Source organism: Mya arenaria, chromosome 9 (assembly GCF_026914265.1).
Source record: "Mya arenaria isolate MELC-2E11 chromosome 9, ASM2691426v1".
In the NCBI taxonomy this organism is placed as follows: Eukaryota; Metazoa; Mollusca; class Bivalvia; order Myida; family Myidae; genus Mya; species Mya arenaria.
This window is the reverse complement of record NC_069130.1, coordinates 13,447,388-13,474,400: the sequence shown is the minus strand read 5'-3', so window position 1 is coordinate 13,474,400 and position 27,013 is coordinate 13,447,388. Positions and strand designations below refer to the sequence as shown.

Below are 27,013 nucleotides of genomic sequence, written 5' to 3'. Positions count from 1 at the left end.
TTCGATCCCCCGTCGTATCACTAACAAAAACTAATCGTCTTCCGGGAGGGACGTTAAATGGGGGTCTCGTGTGATAGTGCTATACACTGGTGCACGTTAAAGAACCAGCGTAGCTCTAACCAGGGTTACATTCTGTCTGTGCACTATGCTCCAATAACCTAAAATGACTAACAATCTTAACGGAGCACTCGCCGAATGGGCAAGGCCCGAGTGCGAGTATAAATAAGCTTACACACTCACTCACTATAGATCACTTCTAGCTGGGCGGATTCAAGGAACATAATAATTATCACTTACATAATATTGTTCAGTTCGCGGGCTTAAGGCAAACGGTTGTAACTCAGTATAAAAATAAAAGGCGTTACAAAATTATTGCGCAAAGCAACAGAAGTGTTCTCTGACTCGACATTGTATTATCAGATACAGAAATAGCGCTAATTTCTACCTCCCCCGAAGGATGAAGATGTTTGTTGGCCAGTAAACATGTTGTCAAGTTCCTCTCAGTAAACTTTATGGTTTATGGACAAATCGATGGATGTCTGTTAGGTATGTTTTATAATAAATGATTTTCTGTTTGACAAATAAACAAACAAAACAAATACGAATCACCAGGTTCAGAAACATCAGGAAAACACAGCACCAAACATTCTCAGGATATCGTTCCAACGAGAGTGACGTAGAATGAGTTAAAGATGCACTCTAATCTACCACAATAAAAACAAATGTTACAATATACTAAAAATGCTGAACAAAAGTCGAAAACAATGCTTCTTATGAATGATACTAAGTTTATTTTGAATTTAAGGTGCAGAAAACACGATATTTCTACCTTGTGATACAGTAGAATATAAGCCATAAATATTTTAGCACCCACCAATCGTTTAATATTTTTCGTTATCAGCCATTAAATGCACAGTTAAAATTTTGTTATTAATATTTTCCATAAATGTATTATTTAGTAAGTAGTTAAAGGTTCATCACTCAAAAACCAAAGATTATTTATAATCTTTGTCTAAGTAACACGTAATAATTATCCATGGTTACGTGATTTGCATGGTGGTAGCGATAACTGTACTGTAGGGAAGGTAACACTGCGCGGAGTTGGGTACTAGTCTACGACATATTTGGACACTCCTTATATTACATGCAGATCATCGCTGTCCTTGGTTACGATATCTGAAGGCTCCTATGGTACGAAATGTTGTACAGCATTCATATTTTCCTTCACAGTTTTTATATCTCCATAGGTCATCGTCACATAGCATGGACACTTAAATATGGCCATTTATTCCTTTGATATTGTTTAAAATGTAATAACATAAATTTTATTTGATATTTTAAAAATAAAACTCTTAGAATTTTATCAAATTATAATTTTCTTACATATTAAACAATATCAAAGGACTGAATGGCCATATTTTAGTGTCCATGCTATGTGACGATGTCCCGTGGTCATTTCTAGTTAATGCTCGTCTACGGTTTTGTAGATGTGCCTGTCTGTGTTGTGTTATGCTTGCCTTTTTGTGTTTCCTAGGGTAACTAGCGGACCCAGGCGGTGTGTGTCGGGGGGGGGGGGGGGCGGGGGCACGTCCGGCTTAATCCATGACCCCTAAAATCGTCCAAGTTAACTTTTTAATTCAATATAGGAGGTAATGATAATACACGCCAAAAATGCACGATTTCGGACTAGAAATTGTTAAACTTGTATTCAAGGAGAACCCGCTAACACCCCTGCCAACACATTAAACCAAATACATTTCGGTAAGGTGCAAGATATACCCCCCGCTAACACGGCAAATCCTGGGGCCGCCCCTGGGAATTATCCCTGGATTTATAAAATAGTAAATATGCAAACCATAAAATATGTCAGAATTGTATATGATAAAATGTATTTAGAAGTAGATAGAAATCCAAATAATAGATCATGGATATACATGTTAAGAGAATTATTACAGAGGCTTGGATTCAATGATGTATGGTTAAACCAAGGAGTTGGGGATATATCTTCATTTTTAAATGTTTTTAAGCAAAGAGTTACTGACATTTTTATACAGGGTTGGAGCTCAGAATTAACAGAGTCTACCAGAGCTAGAACCTATATATACCTTTTGCAGATTTCAACATAACAACATATTTAAAGAATGTTAACATTAATAAGTATAGAATTGCATTGTCAAGATTAAGGATGTCTGCACACAGATTACAGATAAAGGCTGGTAGATGGCATAAACCAGCTGCTATACCTTATTCGGAAAGAAAATGTCATTTATGTGATTCGCTGGAAGATGAATATCATTTTGTTCTTGAATGTAAATTGTATACTGATATAAGAAAAGCTTACATAGATAAATGTTATTTTGCAAGACCTAATATGATTAAATTTATAGAATTATTCACCTCTCAAAATACTAACGTATATAGAAAATTATCTATGTTTGTTTTCAAAGCTTTCGAGTTGAGAAATGCCTACTATAGTTAAGTTATTACGGATAATATTTAGTTATTCCTTTCGCTGTGTTTATGTTGTTGTATGGAACTGTGATTGTTAAACCAATTTGTAACTGTACGATTGGAAGATTGAGTGACCATTGACTATGTTAAAAACATTAACGTATTTTATTGATTGTGTACGCATGGGCGTATTGCCTATTGTATTCTGAAATAAACTATAATATCAATCCGGAATAACCAATGTGCTAATTCTATAGTTCTTGGTGACTGTCCTTTTATGTAATCGTATATATGTTAACTGTTTCAGGGTCGTCCGATGACTCGGAGGGCGCAAAGGGTAAACAGACAGGTGGGTAAATGAAATATGGGCTCTTAGAATTAGTCATTAGTAAGTAGTCATTGCGGAAAACAGCGCAATAGTGCAGGAACACACTCTGGAAAATTCGGAACACTTTTGCCATTTTCAATCAAAATCAACCTGGGATGTATGCCACTACATCAGGAGAAATATATCGTACACTTTTAATTAGATAAAATAATAATAATATAATAATTAGTATTATTTAATTTAAGTGTTTTAACGTGTATTTTGTACAACTACGTTTAATTTGATTGCCAGTGAAGTTAAGTATTGCAAACATAATTCAGATTCCCAAGAGAAAAGTCACTAAGTTTGACTGCTAAATTGAAAATACTACGCGATCTTCTCTTAGCATATTTAAATGTAAAGATTTCTGAAATTGCGTTAACCGACCATATACATCTGAGGTTATTTTCGATGGGAAATGGCCGAGGTGTTCCAAATGGTAATGAAGCCAACGGCCTACTACGAAAAAGCTGCTAAACCACAAACAAACACTTAACAAAACATTCAAACATTCATTGAAAACTATATATAGGGACAAGTCATACACAGGCAACTCAATGTTAACAACAAAGATAATCATAACCAGAAAACGAGTTTAAAAGTACAATTTTAACTCCATATACATGGATAAATCATACACGCCAAAACAAACCCCGTGAACAATCTAAAATAACTAAAATTTTCACAGTATTTTCAAGGAAATGTAAACATCTTAACTTCGATGCCATAAGCTTTGACTGATTCAGATTATAAGTGCAAGTCTTCATATTCCATCAATGCTCTTGCCCCAGATCAGGGGGGGGGGGGGGAGAATCGAGCTTAACCTTAGCATTCAAACAAGAAGGCGGCGCCCAGGTAAAAGGTGAGTTTTTCGGCGATTTAAAATTTTGGAAGCCAGTTTAGACACTGGCATATTGTGAAAAACCTGCTAGAGAAAATTCCACACCCATTGGTACTTGGATCTCCATGAAACATGCTGTGGTTTTGTCAAACATTCGGACATCGGCATCGACTCGAGAGGAAAACGAACTAAAAGGCACGGCTAAGGTTAGGATCCCTCGATAATATTGGCCTGTTTTGACGATTAGCAACACTACTCATGATTGTTGTGTCAAGTTGGTGCAATATAAATGTGTATTGATCAAAAGTTATCCGTCTAGAAACCCATAATGACGTATTTGCTTCAAAATTAGTATTTATGCACAATGCTAAGGAGCAGTGCACGCAAATAAGTGGCTAAGGTTAGGTGCCATTTATTGAGAGAGGCGTTCATTACCTACGGTAATTTTGTTTCCTGTTTGTATCTATTCTTTCTGAGAGATTAAAGGTTTCCGTAATACTGCGACATCATCATTATCCAGATGAGGTATTTTGAAACTGCCAAATCTGATTTCGCTGTGTTTTCATCTAGATACAGTTGAGAAAAAAACTACAGTGACGCGATGTTGTGGATGAAAATCGTCTATTTTGTAGTTTTTGGTGTACCTGTTTAAATTTGAGGATGCATTAAAACAAGTAATAAAGAAATATTCACATTCATATTTAATCAATCGTTACCAGAAGCGAAACTGATCGCACTTAATTAGTACTTAAATTGTCAACGGTAGATCGGTCTTGTCAAAAATGTTGACAAAAGATTGTAATGATGATAAAGGTTTAAAGTAGATGAATGATCTTTCCTGTATACTCGTATTTAAAAATAATGTTTGGCTCGATTAAACATAATTTAAACGGTTGCAGGCATAGGACGAATACTTTACAGGTTGTTAAATAGGGCCGATCTAGAACTGTTATGTTTGTTGTGTCACTAAACCCTAGTTTCTCCTCACATGATAATACTCTATTGTTTAGATCTTCATTTTTGATTTAAGACAGCCTTGCTGTACGTAAACGCAAACATGGCTAACGCTATTTAGCAACCCGAGACAAATTTACCGTACGCACAGCTGTCATTAGGTCTAGAAAATGACACAGCAGGATCCAGATAATAAGATTCTGAACTTGTCTCGGGGGCAGAATCGGTAAATGCCACAAGTCGAGGGAGTGAACTGAATCTCCTTAGACCGAGCCTGGTTTGACAATTTGTACCAGTAAGTTAGCAGGAGTCTTACGATAAGATATTTTTCTAACTTCCTTTGTTTTTTGGTTGTTTTTTTTTTCTAAAAAAAGTGCAACTTTAGGAGAAGAGCTGGATAGACTCGCACACAACGACTTTTGTTTTTAGGAAAACATGTTTGTTGTTGGTACAAATTGTAAATACGGTAAATTTGTCTCGGGTTGCTAAATAGCGTTAGCCATGTTTGCGTTTACGTACAGCAAGGCTGTCTTAAATCACAAATGAAGATCTAAACAATAGAGTATTATCATGTGAGGAGAAACTAGGATTTAGTGACACAACAAACATAACAGTTCTAGATCGGCCCTATTTAACAACCTGTAAAGTATTCGTCCTATGCCTGCAACCGTTTAAACTATGTTTAATCGAGCCAAACATTATTTTTAAATACGAGTATACAGGAAAGATCATTCATCTACTTTAAACCTTTATCATCATTACAATCTTTTGTCAACATTTTTGACAAGACCGATCTACCGTTGACAATTTAAGTACTAATTAAGTGCGATCAGTTTCGCTTCTGGTAACGATTGATTAAATATGAATGTGAATATTTCTTTATTACTTGTTTTAATGCATCCTCAAATTTAAACAGGTACACCAAAAACTACAAAATAGACGATTTTCATCCACAACATCGCGTCACTGTAGTTTTTTTCTCAACTGTATCTAGATGAAAACACAGCGAAATCAGATTTGGCAGTTTCAAAATACCTCATCTGGATAATGATGATGTCGCAGTATTACGGAAACTTTTAATCTCTCAGAAAGAACAGATACAAACAGGAAACAAAATTACCGTAGGTAATGAACGCCTCCCTCAATAAATGGCACCTAACCTTAACCACTTATTTGCGTGCACTGCTCCTTAGCATTGTGCATAAATACTAATTTTGAAGCAAATACGTCATTATGGGTTTCTAGACGGATAACTTTTGATTAATACACATTTATATTGCACCAACTTGACACAACAATCATGAATAGTGTTGCTAATCGTCAAAACAGGCCAATATTATCGAGGGATCCTAACCTTAGCCGTGCCTTTTAGTTCGTTTTCCTCTCGAGTCGATGCCGATGTCCGAATGTTTGACAAAACTACAGCATGTTTCATGGAGATCCAAGTACCAATGGGTGTGGAATTTTCTCTAGCAGGTTTTTCACAATATGCCAGTGTCTAAACTGGCTTCCAAAATTTTAAATCGCCGAAAAACTCACCTTTTACCTGGGCGCCGCCATCTTGTTTGAATGCTAAGGTTAAGCTCGATTCTCACACCTGCAGATGCTCCTAACGTTTCTATTCATATAATTGTTAGTTTACAAAACACGTTGTAACCTACGTGCCTTTAGGCACAATTACCCTGGTTTGTTTATGTTTTTAGCTTTATGTTAAAAGGAATCGCTAATCGTTTTGTCACCAACATTTTATTCCCGGTAATTTATCTGAAAACACTTTAGTTCTGGCTTCCATAACTTTAATGTCGATATTTTTTGTTGATGTTTACAACACATTAAACACATTGAACACATCCAAAAAGGTAATATATAACGTGTTCGCTGAAGTTCTTTAGCTAAAAACACTTATATCATAACTATTAAACTTCGCTTTATTTCTTTAAGTAAAACATGGCCGCGAATCAAACCATGGTCATACCATCTCTGATTATTGGATACCTTCCATAGTTAAAGGTTTTGCAGCTGAATGGTTTCTGATTTCAAAAACATGCTGAACATGCTGGATCTACTTGATTGACTTTTCTTTGTTTACATTTTCACCGCAGTGTTTGTCTTCGTACACCGGATATTGTCTTTTTACCGAATACGCAATGGTTACGTTCAACCAATTTCATTCTTCTTAGGAGAAACGTAATTGTTTTCTGTTTTTCTAACGTTGTTTAAATGGTTTAGGTATAAACAAATGGAGCTTTCTCCCCATATATAGTGTCGGGGTCATTAAGCAATGTAAGTCAGTTTTATCTTGCATGTAAATTGGTCAATTGACTACAGAATACACAGGAAAATTAAATAAGTGGTGTGTGACCATACCTCCGAGGTTGTTTGATGGAAGATGGCATTCGGAACTCCTCGGTCATTTTTCATTGAAAACAACCTCAGATGTATTTGGAGAGTTTATAATGTCAGAAATATTTGCATTTAACTACGCTGTAATTAGATCGCGTAGTAATTTAAATTTAAATTAACAGTTAAACTTAATGACTTTTCTGTTTAGAATCTTGGTTATTTATGCAATAATACATTTCACTGACAATCAATTTAATAAATCTAATAATTCAAAATACATGGTAAAACGCTTCTATTAATGAAAAGTGTTATTTATTTTTTTAATATAGCTGTGTGAAGTTAGCTAAACATACGACATTGGACATTGGACATTGGACATTCAAGATCGAATGTTGTGCTGGCACGACATTGGACATTGGACATTCAAAACTGAAAGTCGTGCTGGCACGACATTGGACATTGGACATTCAAAAATGAGTATCGTGCCAGCACGACATTGGACATTGGACATTGGGATTTCAAAAATGAATGTCGTGCTGGCACGGCATTGGACATTCAAAATCGAATTTTGTGCTGGCACGACATTGGACATTCAAAATCGAATGTTGTGCTAGCACGACATTGGACATTGGACATTCAAAAATGAATGTCGTGCCAGCACGACATTGGACATTGGGATTTCAAAAATGAATGTCGTGCCAGCACGACATTGGACATTGGGATTTCAAAAATGAATGTCGTGCTAGCACGACATTGGGCATTGGACATTCAAAATCGAATGTTGTGGTGGCACGACATTGGACATTCAAAAGTGAAAGTCGTGCTAGCACGACATTGGACATTGGACATTCAAAAATGAATGTCGTGCCAGCACGACATTGGACATTGGACATTGGGATTTCAAAAATGAATGTCGTGCTAGCACGACATTGGACATTGGACATTCAAAATCGAATGTTGTGCTGGCAAGACATTGGACATTGGACATTCAAAATCGAATGTTGTGCTGGCAAGACATTGGACATTGGACATTCAAAAGTGAAAGTCGTGCTAGCACGACATTTGACATTGGGCATTCAAAAATGAATGTCGTGCCAGCACGACATTGGACATTGGGATTTCAAAAATGAATGTCGTGCTAGCACGACATTGGACATTGGACATTTAAAAATCGAATGTTGTGCTAGCACGACATTGGACATTGGACATTCAAAAGTGAAAGTCGTGCTAGCACGACATTGGACATTGGACATTCAAAATCGAATGTTTTGCTGGCACGACATTGGACATTGGACATTGGAATTTCAAAAATAAATGTCGTGCTAGCACGACATTGGACATTGGACATTCAAAATCGAATGTTGTGCTGGCACGACATTGGACATTGGACATTCAAAAGTAAAAGTCGTTCTAGCACGACATTGGACATTGGACATTCAAATCGAATGTTGTGCTGGCACGACATTGGACATTGGACATTCAAAAGTGAAAGTCGTGCTAGCACGACATTGGACTTTGGACATTCAAAAATGAATGTCGTGCCAGCACGACATTGGACATTGGACATTGGGATTTCAAAAATGAATGTCGTGCTAGATATTGTCTTAAAATTATTTGAAAAGGGTTAGAGATCACAAAAGCAATGACCCATTATAAATTTATAAACACCAAGAGAGCATTATCATTACGATTCCATCGCAATATTTGAAACTTAAGCATGATTCAGATAGACATGATGTCACATATGCAGAGAAAGATTCAAATGAATATACTTATGAATGGTCGTGGATTATATGTAGACACACAGTGATAATGCTTTCGAAATGGCATACTTTTAATAAGCTTAATTGTTTACACACCACTGCTACACATCCAGTAGATAATTATATTCACAGTATATGATGACATATGGAAAATATACACATGCATTGACGATTCCAAAAATATAAATGTAATCGTTCCTACATCTACTTTATCTGGTTTTACGTATTATAACACGAAATATTGTCAATGAGCCGATTGAGTAACCTATTACTGCCTGTCGACGTATTTTTTATTGACTCAATTGGTCACAACATTCGATTTTGAAAGTCCAATGTCGTGCCAGCACAACATTCGATTTTGAATGTCCAATGTCCAATGTCGTGCCAGCACAACATTCGATCTTGAATGTCCAATGTCCAATGTCGTATGTTTAGCTAACTTCACACAGCTGTTTTGATTACTGTTCTGAGCACGTGTCTGAAAAATTTCCCTAATTCACCAGTATACTTAAACATGTAAACTTGACTCACGTGTGTTAAAGCGCTTTTCCTGAATTGGTTCAAATCACGTTGGTTTGTTTTTGTAAAGGGCCATGGGGACAAGACGAAACCGTTACAAAACGTCATCGATATATTTTAATAGAAGTGACGGACCATTAAAGCTTTCAGAAACAAGTCCCAGATGTCTACTTTCTCTCTTTGTCTGTATCATTGAAGTTCACTGTCATTAAACGATGGGCAATAAAGCCTAACACTTGTTAGTTGCACAAAAGAAAGTTTGAAATTAGAATGCATTATTATTTTTAGCTTTAGTTAAATCTTATTTATTTTACAATGATTGTGAAACAAGTTATTTAAACATTTTAATAATCACACGATGATTAAACTCATTTGACTTAAACATCAAAACAAAAGCATATATTTTGTGTACGAATGAAAAAAGAAAAAATACGATGTTTTTGTTCTGTTTTTAACTAGGTTTTTTTTGGCCGCTTAGCTTTAAGTTGAAACCCCCATGTATATAGGCTAATATTTGTTATCTGTACACAAATAGTATGCTATTTTTCGTTTTGATCATTAAAACTGTACTTTAAAGACTGACCGTTGTGGCAACATTTTTTGTCTTGGATTTAGCCAGTTGTTGTGCAAATATTTGGAAGCCAGTGATATAAGACTGCTGACAAAAGATCAGATCACATTTTTTTCATATTTACGTTCAAACATTGATGTTATATGGCTTGAAAAGGTAACTTACGCTTTAGGAAGAATAAAAGTTTCGGCAGTTTATACAGTGTGTGTATACCACGTGATAAATTGCGTCATAAATGCTACGTCGGAAGGCAATATTTTTCTTCGAATGAAGAATTTAAACTAAGATAACTTTCCTATTTGCTCACCATTTTAAATTAAACATACCGCAATCTAAGCCACTTACAGATCCCCGCATTCGGTCTTTTACCTGAGTTTGATTGAGAGTTTAGTTTCTTAAAACACTTCGACAAACCTTTTCACTATACGGCCGTCTGACGGAGCACTGTCAGAACATTTTTTTGGAAACAGGTTTGCCGAAGTGTTTGATGAAACTAATCATCTTATCAAACTCCGGTAATTAAACGGAGGCGGGGCTTTTTAAGCGGCATAGACTGCTCTTTGTTTAATTTAAAATGGTGCAGTTAAAGAAAAGTTATCTTTTATTTAAGTCTTAATTTAAGCAAAATGTTGCCTTCTGACGAAGCATATATGACGTAATTTATCACGTGGTATACACACACTGTTATAAAATAATTGAGATCTGTTCAATAGCGAGGTATCTTATATGACTGAATTTAAAGCATTATATAACAAACTTCTGATTTTGAGATAAGAAGAAGATAATAAAAATGTCAAAACTGTCAATCTTTAAAAGTGCAGCTTTAATTTCGAATGAGTTAAACACAATAATGCATTATAACAATACGTTACTTTTGAGCATCAATCAAGCGTAAAACTGCATTGTCCCTCTTTAAAATAGACAAGATCATTTTTATTTTGAGTAAAATTAGGGACATTTAACATAACATTACATAACATAACATTAATTTAGCATTAAAATATAACATTCATGGCCAAAATGCAAAACATATGAACATATGCAAGACTTGTTCCTCTTTGGCCTTATTCATAAAACATCAGCCATTCAGTCATTTCCAGCTTAACTGGATTTCTTAAATTTTAATTAATCAAGTTAAAAGAAATGTATAAATGAAATTAACCAAAAAATAACGGTCTTCAATCATGTTTTGGCACACTGTCTTTCCCAGGTAATGTATCTGAAAGCACACTATTTTTTTAACTTTTATACTCTATCTATGATACCGAAATTGCAGAAAAATATACAATGAAATTATAAACAAATATTTGGTTTCGTGAGGTGCGAACCGACGCCGTTCAAGTCAAGATTTATTTTAGGAAAACGACCCCTTAACCACTAGGTACAAGGACTTTTACAACATAAATGGATATTTTGACCTTAAAGCAATACTTTGATAATATCACGTGATAATGTCAATCAACCAATCACGCAACAACGAAATTGCTGATTAGTAACGCTATTGAAAATTGTGGTCTTCAAAGACAATATTTGAGCAAATACCAACATTTGCTGAAGGGTTCAAGCTGGCATTTACATAGTTTAAACACCCCTAATGATTTACAGCCGCCCCCACCCCCTCACATCCAACTCAACATGAACATTTATAATGGGAAATATTAGACATGATCGACCGCGATGGACAATTTGCTTTGATGTTGGACGCTTATGTTTGTTCACAAAAACATGTCAATTGACCACCTCAAACATATTTGGTTAAGGGCCTGTTTCAGACAGAATGATTTGTTTGATAAATGACTGTTAATCACATTGTTGTAACTATATTAATGTCTCCATGACAACCTTCAAATCAGAGAACGCAGGAAATAGCTTCTATATTCCTAAACCAGGTTAAATTTTTACTCCGATAAAGAAGCTGCAAAGTGTTTGTGTTAAATGAATACATGCAGGTGAATGAAAACCTGACTTTGCCTAGTATTCATAAAGCACCATACTCATTTCCTAACTTAATGGGACTCGCTCATATTTTTTTGTAAAATGCACTTTTTAGTATGACGAAATAAAGTGTGACAATTTATTAGGAGGTTGAAACTAAGATACTGAAAGCTGGAACCCTTCAACAAATGCTGATATATGTTCAAATATTGTCTTTAAGTTCCACGATTTTGAACAGCGATAGAAACTCTTTTCAACAAAAAGCTTAACTGTTAAGTTGACAGTGTGGTTGTATATGAGTCCTTGTGGGCGTGTGGTTTTATTGTCAGTTTTATGATTTTTTGCCTAGACTGGGGTCTAATAGCAGGCTGGGGTTCACTCCCCACTAAAACCAGAAACCAGAGTAAAAAACGATAAAATAAGTCTTGTCAGATGCATTACCGGGAAAACTAATTTTTAATCCATAAACATGAGCGAGTCTCTTGAAACAATATGTAAACCTGAGATCTGGATTGTTTCAAGAAACTTCTTTTTGTTTTATTTCTCTCACTATTGGCGATACATTGTATGTCAACCATGTTTGTAAATAGTGAGGGATGCTCCATTTTTTTTCTCAACTTTTCTTACTTATCAAAAAGAACTACCGATTACTCACATTGAAACCAAATATTCAAATAGTATTATCACAAATCCTCTTTTTCAACCAAAAATACATTTGTCAACACCAATCCTAGTTTCTGTCAATAAAATTAGAGCTTGATAAATTGTGAAAATACCTATGCATCGACGTCATTCGGAACATTCTCAGCTTTAAATTATTTTCCGAACTTGTCGGAAATAACCGAGTACTTACGATTGCCAGCGACGTATGTCGAAAACACGTGACAAGAACAAAAATAGCGGCTTTTTATTTCCACAGTCAGTCATTCAATGGCAGAAGCTATTACCAGGAGAATTCAGTGTCATTGTTAAGTACACATTGGTCGACTTTCATCATGAACAGGTTATATATAATATGTGAAAATGGGATTGGTTCCGTGGGTTTATTCATTAATGAAATAATAGCAGAGACCTAACACCTGTTACAGCCGTATATATGTGTGGGATTGTTTACGTGGGGTTTGGTATGAACTAATAGCAGAAATCTAACATCTGTCATAGCCTTTTATAGACATTTTACAATTCTCCAGAGGTCGTATTCCATATGCAATTTAAGAATCAATTTAAAAAATTATTTTAAACGTAAAATCTCAGAAAATTTATGTTTTTCAACTGACGTTTTCTCGTTTTATTAAATGTGTAATCTAAACCTAATCTATTTTGGTTTCATGGTCTTTGAAATTAGATCAGCGACGAGGATGGAATGATGTTTGCAGTATGTTAAAATAGAAAAACACAACTTAGCAGAAGCTTACTGATTTGTAGAAAATACGTTATAGTTAAAAGACACACAGTTTGATAAACATAAAAATACGTGTTGTACACTCTTAATAACTCGGTAATCTTCGGCAAGCTTCGGCTAACAGGCCGAGATGTCCCTATGTAAAATTCCGTTCTTGTAAAAGGGGTGCGCGACAGGGTAAGGAGTATCTTTCGAAAACTATGAAATTTAAAGAAATATATTTCAGTGTGACGTACACAAACATACACATACCATTTATTTGATATTCGTCTACTGGCCTTCAGTGATAATAAAGACTTTGGTATTTTTTTTACTTTTATATTTCCAATACACGCCCATTTGGTGCCTCTACGCTTAAAATATAAACCAATCAAAACGTTTTATTTGCTATGAATTTAAATATGGTGCTTTTTCATGGTAAAATATCTTGATCAACATCAATTTTATACAGTTACGCCAAAAATAAAGAAAATAATTTTCAGCATGTGGAATAATAAATGTCTTTATTTTGAGTATAAAAACGAGGTTAAATATCAATTTCCTTGATGTAACCCTGGATAATGCCACTCCATTATACAATGAACAGCATCTTTTTAATTGATTTATGATCTAAAGTATATACGTGTGATATGCGCTGCCAAAATTGGAGCTTAGGTCGTATTTTGGGCTATTTCCACCGAATCTAGTAAGCAAGTAAGCATTTCTGTTTAGATAGACGTTTGGAAACTATCTCTTATTTTTACGTTGAACTTATTTTAAAAGAAAATACTTTGTCAGGCCTAGTCTAATGGCCTGAATTCATTGACCGTATTTCAAAACATGAAAAAGTACAGTACATCTTTATACGACGTCAAACCATTGTTAATTTAGTACCTCAATCAAAATAAGTAAATTTTAAATAGTGTCAGTTTTTTTTTAATTATCTCTCAGAATATATAGCACATAATATCTTATATCTTATTTGTATGTTCGTTAGTCCATCCTCAATATCTCTATATGAGTTACTATTGGTAATGTTATATATCTATCTAGTTTCAATTTAATACCTATCATGTTATCGTTGTATTTATGTTATATTCTATTTATAGGACTGTCACAAGTCGTTAGCTAATACACAAATTTATTTAACGAGTTCAGGAAATATGTTAGTAAGAGAGCCTTTGGCGGCGAATCTGAGTGTCAGACTTAATCATTACATACTCTTAAGTATCTCATTTTGCATTAAGCATAATGACTAACTTAATCATGATTTCACAGTAGTAGTTTATCTAATTGATTTCAAATATCATTTCCTTTTAAGGGGATAGACACCAGATTGTCCAAAAACAGCCAAAAAGAGTATTTCCTCGATTAAGCCTAGAATTGTCAATGCGAGATGTTAAGTGACCGATACTACATCACTTTTCATGGTAAAACGCAACAATCACGTTGCTGTCCCATCTGTGTTTCCCAGTTTAAATTAGCTCATAAGGGTTTCCCAGGTTAAGTAGTATCTGTTTATGAGTAACTATACCGACGCTATTTTTAAACTTACTGGACTTTACATGGTAGACAACTCTAGTGAATTTCGAATTGGAAAAATGCGCAAAAACTGCGAAAGAATGAGTAGTAAGCGATATGATACATCAGTTAGTAAGATTCAATGCGTTTTTCACAAAATATGTCAATTTAATGTTGGTTTTGTTTTTTGACAATTTTCTTTCTTTCTTTAAAATTGTATCATCTGGTGTCCAGCCCTTAGTAAGAAGAACCTGAAGTAATTCTTACTTATATCAGCAATGTTTAATACATATTCAATACAAAATTTGCCTCCCATTTTGTTCTCCGGAAATCACGAGAGTTTATGATGATATAACTGTGTTATAGCATGTTGTCAATGACATTGTTCAATAAATAGCGTGTGTTATAAGCGAATAGCGCTGTAATAACGCTGTGATTTATTACAACAGTTAACGGAACACTTGACTTCTAGTTAAACGCTAATTTATGAACAAGTTCGGAAGAAACTGCAATCATCTCTTTGGATAACCTCGGAAGTCATCGAGTGATTCAAGTACTCGTGATGTCGAAACCACAAAGTGTTACAAATACACTCAAATACGTTTGTATATAAATGCTCTTTTGCGAGTTAAAGCGATATTGAAAAACTATCTGCTGTTGTGTGAACGAAACGTTAAAAAGAAAACAGGATGTATAGAATATGTTTCTTATTAGCATCATTTGTGTGCGTTATCTACGTTCAACCTGGTAATGTATTAGTTTGTGTGTGTTATGGTTTGACCTTTAAAAATGTTTCGCGTGGTAGTCGATATATTACATTTGTATACCAGTTGCTAATTGTTTTCACTAAGATGTTGTTCAGTTATACAATACAAATATCACACTATGTGTCCGCTCCCTATAAACTAGGTTCAGCGTTCAATTGCCATTAGTCACCGAAAACAACCTCGGACGTATGCCGGTACATCAGTAGAAGCAGTTCTAAAATCTAAATACTAGTATTATTCAGTTGCAGTGTTTTGACGGGTATTTTGTATTACTAAGTTTAAATTGATCGCCAGTGAAGAGTATTATTATATAAATAATAAACATTCCCAAGACAAAAGTCATTAAGCTTAACTACTAAATTGAAATTACTTCGCGATCTACTTGCAATTTTGTTAAATGTAAAGATTCATGACATGGAAAACCGTCCATATACACCCGATGTTGTTTTCGATGGAAAATGGCAGAGGTGTTCTGAATGGTATATTGTCACTATCACCATGAGATGGCCGTTTTATCAATTATCATAGGAATGATTTTGTTCCTAGGAATGATTTTGTTCCTATTTTGTTCCTAGGAAAGATTTTGTTCCTAGTGGATATTTTCATCAGCGTATTTCTACTGTGGAATGCCTATCCTATATAGGTACAAAATTGCTCCTTTGAAATTTAATGACCCCCACCCAAGAACCCCACTAAGATATAATATTATATTATTATTATTATATTACCTGTATACACATAATAATACATATTTATTTTCCCATACATTTTCTATTTACAGGCGCTGCTGTGTGTCCGGAGGTAATGGACAAAGAAGACACGACGTTTGAACACAATGGCCACTGTTACCACGTGGTCGAGCTGACTGAGACCCAGGTAGGACCTCTTGTGACGTTTGAAGGTTACATCGTATACAAGCTAGGAAATTAAGACCTCTTGTGACGTTTGAAGGTTACATCGTATACAAGCTAGGAAATTAAGACCTCTTGTGACGTTTGAAGGTTACATCGTATACAAGCTAGGGGAATAAAGACCTCTTGTGACGTTTGAATGTTACATCGTATACAAGCTAGGGAAATAAAGACCTCTTGTGACGTTTGAAGGTTACATCGTATACAAGCTAGGGGAATAAAGACCTCTTGTGACGTTTGAAGGTTACATCGTATACAAGCTAGGGGAATAAAGACCTCTTGTGACGTTTGAATGTTACATCGTATACAAGCTAGGGAATAAAGACCTCTTGTGGCGTTTGAAGGTTACATCGTATACAAGCTAGGGAAATTAAGACCTCTTGTGACGTTTGAAGGTTACATCGTATACAAGCTAGGGAATAAAGACCTCTTGTGGCGTTTGAAGGTTACATCGTATACAAGCTAGGGAATAAAGACCTCTTGTGGCGTTTGAAGGTTACATCGTATACAAGCTAGGGAATAAAGACCTCTTGTGGCGTTTGAAGGTTACATCGTATACAAGCTAGGGAATAAAGACCTCTTGTGGCGTTTGAAGGTTACATCGTATACATGCTAGGGAAATTAAGACCTCTTGTGACGTTTGAATGTTACATCGTATACAAGCTAGGGAATTAAGACCTCTTGTGACGTTTGAAGGTTACATCGTATACAAGCTAGGGAAATTAAGACCTCTTGTGGCGTTTGAAGGTTACATCGTATACAAGCTAGGGAATAAAGACCTCTTGTGACGTTTGAATGTTACATCGTATACAAGCTAGGGAATAAAGACCTCTTGTGGCGTTTGAAGGTTACATCGTATACAAGCTAGGGAAATTAAGACCTCTTGTGACGTTTGAATGTTACATCGTATACAAGCTAGGGAAATAAAGACCTCTTGTGACGTTTGAATGTTACATCGTATACAAGCTAGGGAAATTAAGACCTCTTGTGACGTTTGAAGGTTACATCGTATACAAGCTAGGAAATAAAGACCTCTTATGACGTTTGAAGGTTACATCGTATACAATCTAGGGAATAAAGACCTCTTGTGACCTTTGAATGTTACATCGTATACAAGCTAGGGAATAAAGACCTCTTGTGACGTTGGAAGCTTACACCGTATACAAGCTAGGGGAAATTATGACTTCTAGTGACGTTTCGAAGTTTTAATTGCATTCGAGCTCTCTAAAAAAAGGTTTTAACATTGTCGTTTGAATGTCCGGGTCAGCCGAATCACGTCGTTTAGATAAATGTAAAACAGATAGAAAACTGTTATCGATAACTGTAAATTGTTGTTGAGGCAGGAAGTTGGCGGGTGGGGATACGTCCTTGAACATATGTTTAAGTGGCATACTATAGGTATATTGCAAACATTTTATTTTTAATGCATTATGATTATTACAAAAAAAGCATATAAATTGTGTACAGATAAAATTATTAGCATTAATATATTAGGTTTTGCAATTAATAGCTACAGTCGAAACCCGTTGGCTCGATATTGCTTGGCTCGACTTTCTCGTTGGGTCGAAATGGATATACAGGACTGATTTTGTTTAACACTTTGTAAGCATCCCGCTTGGCTCGATATTCGCGAGGCTCGAAGTATTTTGTTCAGTCCCTGCCGGGATTATCGAGCCAATGGATTTCGACTTTAAAGACTATTTAAATGCCAAACAGGTTGTCTACGACCAAGCCCAGGGCGATTGCACTAGTCGGGGTGGTCATTTACTGACCATTCCGGACAACAAGACACAAACATTTGTGGCCGAAAACCTTCAGGACCGGTCAGAAAGTCATACAATACTCTTAGGACTCAAGAAAGAAGGAGCTACTTGGAAATGGGTTACAGGTATGGTCATCTGAAATTCATCTTGACTTCGAACATACAATTTCAGTACGGACACGGTATTTCAGTTTCAGAAAGCTAGTTCTCTGATAGCTCCGTTTACTATTTCTTAATTCTTAACTTAAAGATGCACTCTTTTTCCCAAATGGGATTTTCCACATTTAATACAATTGTTTTAATATACCAAAATTGATAAATACATGTAGAAATTAAATACACGACTTTAATATTTTTCCATAAATGCACTGTTAAGTTAGTAGTAAAAGGTTTATCACTCAAAACTTATGTTTATATTACAGGGGTATGTATTGATTAACCTAACATAAATGTTTCAGATTTATTGTGTGTATCATGTATTATATATTTTTATATGTATATTTGTGTGTGTTGTTTCATACTTAGACTTAGAGCCGAGTGATATCTGCCCAAATGGAACCACACAGACTGTGGTACGAGTTGCACTATGAGCCTAGTATGTTATCGGATACGTGTTTGACTTTTAATAAGCAGTTCGATAAAACCACCATGAATATGCCGCCAGAATATATTTTCAGGCGTTGAGGCGACGTTTTTCAACTGGGAACCGAGTGTCAAGGTTGAAGGCAACTGCGCTACCTTGCGGCTTGACAGAATGAATTATTGGGAGAAGTATACATGCACGCCGACGGACTGGTATACTACATATGTCTGCGAATATCGTGAGTAGTGGTTACATTGAGTGTTATCAAATGAACCAGTCGCATGTTACCAATCAAACAAGCATTTGACCAAAAAGTACGATTATATTGTGTTAATAAATATAAACACATGGTTGCATAATCCGATCCAGTGTGAGGAATTAGAATTATACCAAGACAAGATAGAAAATGTATATATTGCAATATGATTAAGATTGAAGATGAATATCATTTTATTCTTGTCAATTTTATAAAGATATTAGACAAATGTCCTTACCACGACATTATTGTCATTGGCCAACCAAGAAAAAACTATGTTATTTGTTAAGTTCTGAAAATGCAGCATGGTTAAGGAAACTTGCTAAATTTGTTTATAATGACAATGAAAAGCACAAAAGTGCTTTTATTAAATTTAATTAGTATTTGAATAGCTGTATTTATATTTCTTCTTTAATTCATCCTCTTCTCATACAACATTAATATCAATACTGTTTTATATTGCCGCCGTGAATGTATAAATATGCATTTAACTACGAACATGTTAATGATTATGCCCAATAAAAGTTCTGTTCTGTACATGACTTCAAAAGGGTTTTAAAACTGGCCACCCACATTCTCTCATCCTGCGATCGATATACCTGAAAGCCTTCCGCCTACTGTTCTCCACAAGTTGAAATTATTGCTTCCGCGACTGTTCAATTATCATAAGTATTGGGAATTTTGTCAGATTGTTGTAACACTTAAATATATATAGTAACATAATTAATACTGTTTGTGTTGCTGTTGCTATGGTTATCTTTTGATGATGGTTTTCTTTTCCATGTACCTCAAAGTTAGTGTGTATAAATAAGTGATCATTTTCCCAAACATGTAGTCAGTTTGGTGCCGTCTTAACTGTTTCTAAGACCAAAATAAGTTCTTATTACCTCAAGGTTTAGCGCGAAAAGCCTCTAATAGCTAGCGCGCACGTGCGAGCTATTAAAATCCAAATTTGACGGTTGTTTCAATGTTATAATGTTTTCTGGGGCCAAATCCCTTCTAAATGATCAAATGTGAATATGTCCGGCGATCCTATAGGCGGAGGGACCAATTAAAAAAACCTAGTCGTAAACGATACGCGATTTAAGAGACTCGGGTACACATACGGACAGAATCTTTACGCTTTAGGTTCTTAATTACGATATATATTTTTATAGGAACGCAGTTACGGAGCATGGAGTTACCCCTAGAAATTTACGATCTTAGAGCTGCACTCTCACAGATTAAAACGTTTTGACAACTTTTTTTGTCTTGGAACGAGCCAATTTTGCACAAAATTATGGAAAACAGTTATATAAGACTGTTGACAAAAAAAGATCGCAGTTTTTTTATATTTAAGAACAAAAAATGATGTTTTATGCATTTTCCTTAAACCGTTAGTAACGGATTAAGCCATAAAGCATTAACTTTCGAACAGAATTATGAAAATCTGCGATCTGATCTTCTGTCAGCAATCTTTTATCATTGGTTTGCAGATATTTACGCAAAAAAATGTTTCCAAGACAAAAAATAAAAAAGTTGTAAAAATGGTAAATCTGTGAGAGTTCATCTTTAAGCCTTACGAGCTGTAATGAAATGGGACCATGAACACTCCCAAATATAGTCTTAAACTATACCATGGGACTAATATAAAAAGCGTTATAATATCATCACACTGCTAGCTTTGTATTAGTAAAGTATTACTCTGACTTAACTAGTACAGTCAAAATTCGCTTAGTCGAAGTCGTTGGGGCCTGGGGGAATACTTCGAGATAACGAATATTCGACATAAACAAAACATTAAAAGTGTATAACTAAACCTTTTTTTTATTTAAATGATGTTTTAAAATTCAAACGTATCTTTGAAGAAAGTTAAGCCTTCCATCAATATTTATAGATCGATAAAGATTCTATACATTTTGTTTTAAAAAACATACACAAGTACAAATTTCCTTTATCTTCTATCTGCAAACATCATCTAACCGTCATCTACAAACATATCCTGAAAAAACAATTAGTAATTAACATCGCAAACTAAAGCTTGACCTTTGTTTTTCTTCATAAATTGTTAGATCTATATTATCTTATGTACTTGCTTATAATTGTGCTTTGTTTTGTTAAAGCTCCTGCGTCCGGGGTGACAAGATTACAAAGTGTCTCATCTACATTTGTATTCAGTAAGTACAATTGTTTTTTTGTATATTTACATTGGACAAATATTAAAGAGACTCGCTCATGATTTTGGACCAAAACTTATTTTTCCTGGTAATGCTTCTAATACACTTATTCAATGATATCAAAATTACAGAAAAAAATACAATTAAAATAAAAAAAAAGTAGTTTTATTTTATTGGGTGTGAACCTACGCCGGTAAAGTGAAGATTTTTTTATAAATACTTATGTGAAAAACTACAGAAACAAGATCAGTAGCCAAAAGTTTAAACAGATTAAACCGACGCCTTAACCTTTAGGCCACCACGAATTTTACAAGATGGAAACTTCATTTTTAACAAAACATTGATAACATGACGTAATAATGTCAATTGACCAATCAACGAACCTCTTGAAAGCCGTTCTAAATGAAAATTGTGGACTTCAAAGACAATATTTGAGCAAATATCAACATTTGCTGAAGGGTTCCAGCTTTTGATATCGAAGGTTTAATATTTCTAAAGAATTGACACATTTTGTCAAATAAAAACAAGTGCAATTCACAAAAAGAATAACTTGAGCGAGTCCCTTTAAAGCTATATTCAGTTTTCCCTATGTTGTTGAAGAGCCATCATTAACGCATTTGGCTACTTGGATTGTCTTTGCAGTCTTCATTGTATTATTCAAATCTACTTCAAAACGGACCACTGACAATGTCGAGCAAGCTATACTGAAAAATATCGTAACGACTTAGATAAGAGCTTAAAGATGCACTCATACTCTCAAATACGGTTTACCACAATTAATACAATTGTTTTCATATACCAAAGGGAATGAATACACGTCGAAAACAATGGTTCTTATGAAGAAAACCGAGTTTAATTTGAAAGAAACGTGCAGAAAACCCAGTATTTCTACTTTATGAGACGATAGTAGATCACAGTAATCTTTTAGCACTCACCAATTATTTAATATATTTGCATTTTCAGCGGGGTTTTTTAAATACATGTTTCAACCTTGTTATCAGTTAAAATTAATATGTTCTATAAATGCATGATTTAGTAAGTAGTTAAAGGTTTGTCACTCAACTTTTATGCTTGTTATAAATATGTATGTATTGATTTTGAATAAAAGTGTCACTTTAAATCAACACAAACTAGATTATGAGGTATTGGGGTATTGATGTTTTTCTTTGTTTACAGATATCATCCTAGTAACAATTCTTTCATCGTGTGGCGTTCTTTGATATGGTATGTATAGTATTTTTTTCAGAAATTATGAATAGAACAGAACATAAGTTTATTTTAATTTAGACTTCATAGTCTCTCATCATACAAACAATCACAGAAGTGTAAATACACACAAAATCAAACACATACACATACAATTATACATTAAAAAAAACATATAATAATACAAAGAAAACAATGAGGATGTGTAGTAATAAATAGTTCAAAAAAACTTTTACCCTTATGTTACTATATTTTATAGCATATGAATAAATAAATCAATTATGTTGATACTATTTTGCGAAAAAATGTGTATTTGAGAAAGCCAGTATGGTACATTTAATATTCTGCGCCTAACTTGTAAAGATACTGGTATTGACCGCTTCGATAGAAATTGCAAATAATGCTCTTCAAATGTGCAAGAAGACGAGTGTCACAAATGTGTTGTTTTGTACTCTTAGACTACAAAATATTCAGTTGAAGCTATTTTGGAATTTTCCTATCTTTTGCAAATAGTAAAGCTTAGTTAAACTGTGCCTATAGAAATGTGTTTTACAAGTATGTAATAAAAAAAAATATAAAATGGATACACTTACTTTTCCTTAAAGCTGCACTCTCACAGATTGAACGTTTTGACAACTTTTTTTTGTCTTTGAACGAGCCAATTTTTGCGAAATTTCATTTATATTTAAGTTCAAAAATTGATGCTTTATGCATTTTTCTTAAACCGTTAGTAGCGGTTTAAGCCATAAAACATTAATTTTCGAACGGAATTTGAAAATCTACGATCTGAATTTTTCTCAACAATCTTATATCATTGGTTTGCAGATATTTACGCAAAAAATTACACTTTCCAAGACAAAAAATAAAAAAGTTGTAAAAATGGTAAATCTGTGAGAGTGCAGCTTTAAGTATAATCCTTGTTTTCTACATGTTTATGTTTGTAACCATGATTTAACCAAGTCACCATAGAAACGTTTGAAATAACAATATGTAAATAGTTGTTTTCTTGAACATAACAATTTATCGTTGGATTTACCGAAACATATCAGCTCTATACGTCATGGCTAAACCTATCATGTTCATTTCCTGTTTCAGTCATTTCCGGCGCTGACAGCCTCTTCCCTATCGGAACACTTCGACCATTTTCCATCGAAAACAACCTCGGATGTATTTGGATGTCAGAAGTCTTTACACTTTGTCTACGCTGCAAGTAGATCGCGTAGTGATATCAATTTAGCAGTTAAACCTAATAACTCTATTCTTGGAATTTTTAATTATTAATGCAATAGTACACTTCACTTGAAATAAATTTAAGCTGAGTGATATAATTTACACGTTAAAACACTTCAATTAGTTAATATAGTTTGCATTAGTTATAAGAACTACTTTTGCTAATGCACCGGTATTCATTCGAGGCTATTTTCAATGGAAAATAGCCGAGCTGTTCCGATTCGAACGCAAATGGTTTCATTTAGTAGGAACGTGAGGAGGGCGATTATACAATACATACTCGTTTATCCGTCCTTTTTTGCAAACTCATTTAAGCTGATAATGGCTGATAATGGTAACATGTATTTATCATGGCATTAAGGCCAAACAAAGAAAAGTTCTCACAGATTGACCGTTTGAAAAAGTTTTTCATTTTCTTTTGTCTTAGAATTATTTGGCGTTAATGTCTGATGATATAAGACTGCTGACAAATGACCAGATCGCAGGTTTCATTTTATTTGTTCGAAGTTTAATGTTAATGGCTAAAAGCGTTACTAAACACTTAAGAAAAAACATGAGTTTTTTCGGCATAAAACATCAATTTTTAAACGTAAATATAAAAAGAAAACTTGCGATTTGATCTTTTGTCAGCAGTCTGATATCACTGGTTTCAATATATTATTGATAACTTAATACCTTTAGTTAACTCTAACATATATTAAAAGGATGTATTATACATGTATGTCTCATATTTATGATACAGTATGCAACGTACGACTTTTTCAGATTGTATTGATTGAGACATACGTCATGTTTATAGAATGACGTATATGTGTGTTTCTGTTTTAATAAAGATGTATATATGAATTTGATTGTAAGAATAGTATTTAAAGTGCTTTTGTTTACATGAATGGAAATGTGCAAGTACACTTTTAAGGGACTAGATACCAGATGGTTCCAAAATCGGCAAATACAGCATTTCCTACACACAAGACTAGAATTGTCATAAAGAGCTAGTATGAGGCCATTCCACTTTACATGATTAAAATAATAGTTTGTCGTCCTCTAAGCTGAGTTGACCCCTTTAAAAATAGCACATACTTGTTTCTCAGTTTATAGTGTGTATATTTACCATGAGAAAGTCGCGTGATTAGATCGTGGTAGACAGACCCAGTAAAATTTCGAATTGGAAAATACGGAAAAACCTCGAAAAGTACATGTATCGTAAACGATGTGATAAATTAGTAATAAAGATTCAATGCGTTGACACAACGATCAATTTTATGTAAGCTTTTGACAATTTTCTTTTTTTCTTCCATTTTTAATATCTGGTGTCAAGTCCCTCTAAAAATATTTAGGATAATGCCAAACTACAAACTCTTTATACTTGATGGAGTACGTTGGTTGATTAAATATTTTCTATGTCTGTAATTATATTTAGTTGTTTTATCTTAGTATTATACATTACATTAGTATTGTTACCTTACTCGTCTTTATGTAATAAAAATCGAACTTTTGTGTAATAAAGGACTACAATTATTTACCATGATATGAATATTTTTAATGACAATTTACTTTATGTTACTCTTTAATACAAATGTTACCCTTTGGACTATTTTATAATTCTATACACTGTATACATATGTTTTACCTATACAATATTGTACGAGTTTACATTCTAATAAAGTATAAAAAAATAATTTAATGTTTGCATGACCTTGTTTCCATTTGCGTTTAATGTTGCACCCTCACAGATTGACCTTTTTGACGACTTTTTTCATGGGATGAGACGATTTTTGCGTAAATGTCCGGAAACCAGTACTATAAAAAGTCTAACGACCGACGATTAGATCGCATTTTTCATGTTTATGGTCTAAAATTGATGTTTTGTGGCTAAAAGTGTTACTAACCAAAGAGTTTTTCGGCAGTTTTCCAAACAATTGAGATCAGTTCTGTTGTGAGTTATCTTGTATGATTAAATTGAAGGGAGTTATGCCAAAATCGTCTGATTCTAAGGCAAGAAAATACAAAACTATCAATCTATATGAGTGCAACGTTAAACAGAAACTAAATTAAAGTATAAGCTACTTGGGCCATTATTACGAACAGTATCAGAGTTCAGGATCAACTGGTAATACTGCAAGTTAGTTTCTTTTATTCGATACCGTGACAACATGCGGTATACCCTAGACACATTTAATGTATCGGGGATATTCGATACACAATAAAACCTTCGATACCCCGGGGAATTTGACACACCGGGATCATTAGATTCCCCGGGAAAATTCGACAGACCGGGATCATTAGATTCCCCGGGAAAATTCGACACACCGGGATCATCAGATTCCCCGGGAAAATTCGACACACCGGGATCATTAGATTCCCCGTGCAAAATCGACACACCGGGATAATTCGATTCCCCGGGGAAATTCGGCACGTCCGGATTATTCGATTCCCTGGAAACATTTTATACATTATAAATTATACTCAGGAAGCATTCGTTACCCCTACCACGTTTAACAGTTCGGGAACATTCGATACTGCGGAAATATTCGATATCCCGGGAACAATCGGTACCCTGGGACCATACCTGCCTCGGAAACAATCGATACCCCGGAAACAATCGATGCCCCGGGAACATACCTACACCGGGATATACGGCATCCGAGGAACATCCAATACTCCAGTAGCACTCAATATTATTCAGTCAGGGGTGTAGAAATGGGCCGGAAGCCGGTAAAATAACCCGGTTACTTTAGCATCTTCACCCGGCTATTTATCCCCGCATCATCAAAAATAAAATCTGTTATTTTTTTTCATGTTTTTATGTTTACATAAGTTTAAAACCCTGATTGATGGTATTGTTTATTTTGGTTTCCACGCGTTCGGACTACAATGCACCATTAGCTCGATTCGTGACGTCATTAGTCGCATCCCCCTCTGGGATGTTTTCAAGTTCTAGGTTTGGGTTTCCCAGCGTTCCGAATACAATAACATTGGCTCGATACATGACCTCATTAGTCGCATCCCCCATGGGGATGTTTTGAAGTTTATGATTAGCGAAGCAATAGAGGGTGAAAAAAAGAATATTTTTTTCCAGACACCAAAAAGCGTAGTAAGTTTGCAACATGAGCGTGTCTGTCCTTCTGTTAGTCCTATTACCATTTACGCAACATTCCCTTTTCTATACGAGTGTTATCCGGATGTTTAACTAAATGAAACAAGCTTGCGGTGATGTCACTGCTAAAAATAATCCATTATTTTGATGAATTTTACATGTACCTTTGGCGAAATTTCGTACGCTTTTAATAAACGTCACAAAGTGTCCAGACATTTCTTTTGGTTGTTATTAAAACGGAATTAGCTAGCTGCAGGTGAGATATCTAGAACCACAGAAAATGAAGTTAAATGTTTAATTTTCAGAGAATCACAGAGATTCAGTGGCTGAAAGTATATAAGTGGTAGAGAAGAAGGTACACATACGATTAGGAGGGAATTGCTAGCAAATGGCAAGGCA

The 27,013-nt window shown here is 34.6% G+C and overlaps 1 protein-coding gene across 1 annotated transcript in view; it reads left to right on the top strand.

Moving 5' to 3' along the window:
• LOC128203083 (lymphocyte antigen 75-like) overlaps positions 1–25,190 on the top strand; it is a 33,067-nt gene extending 7,877 nt beyond the window's left edge. The window contains exons 4-10 of the mRNA XM_052904354.1: positions 2,759–2,800; positions 16,195–16,289; positions 18,041–18,212; positions 18,764–18,907; positions 21,028–21,081; positions 22,258–22,305; positions 23,383–25,190. Coding sequence (XP_052760314.1) covers positions 2,759–2,800; positions 16,195–16,289; positions 18,041–18,212; positions 18,764–18,907; positions 21,028–21,081; positions 22,258–22,301 — 551 coding nt within the window. The 3' untranslated portion in view covers positions 22,302–22,305; positions 23,383–25,190. The remainder of the gene's footprint in view (positions 1–2,758; positions 2,801–16,194; positions 16,290–18,040; positions 18,213–18,763; positions 18,908–21,027; positions 21,082–22,257; positions 22,306–23,382) is intronic.
• The last annotated feature ends 1,823 nt before the right edge of the window (positions 25,191–27,013 follow it).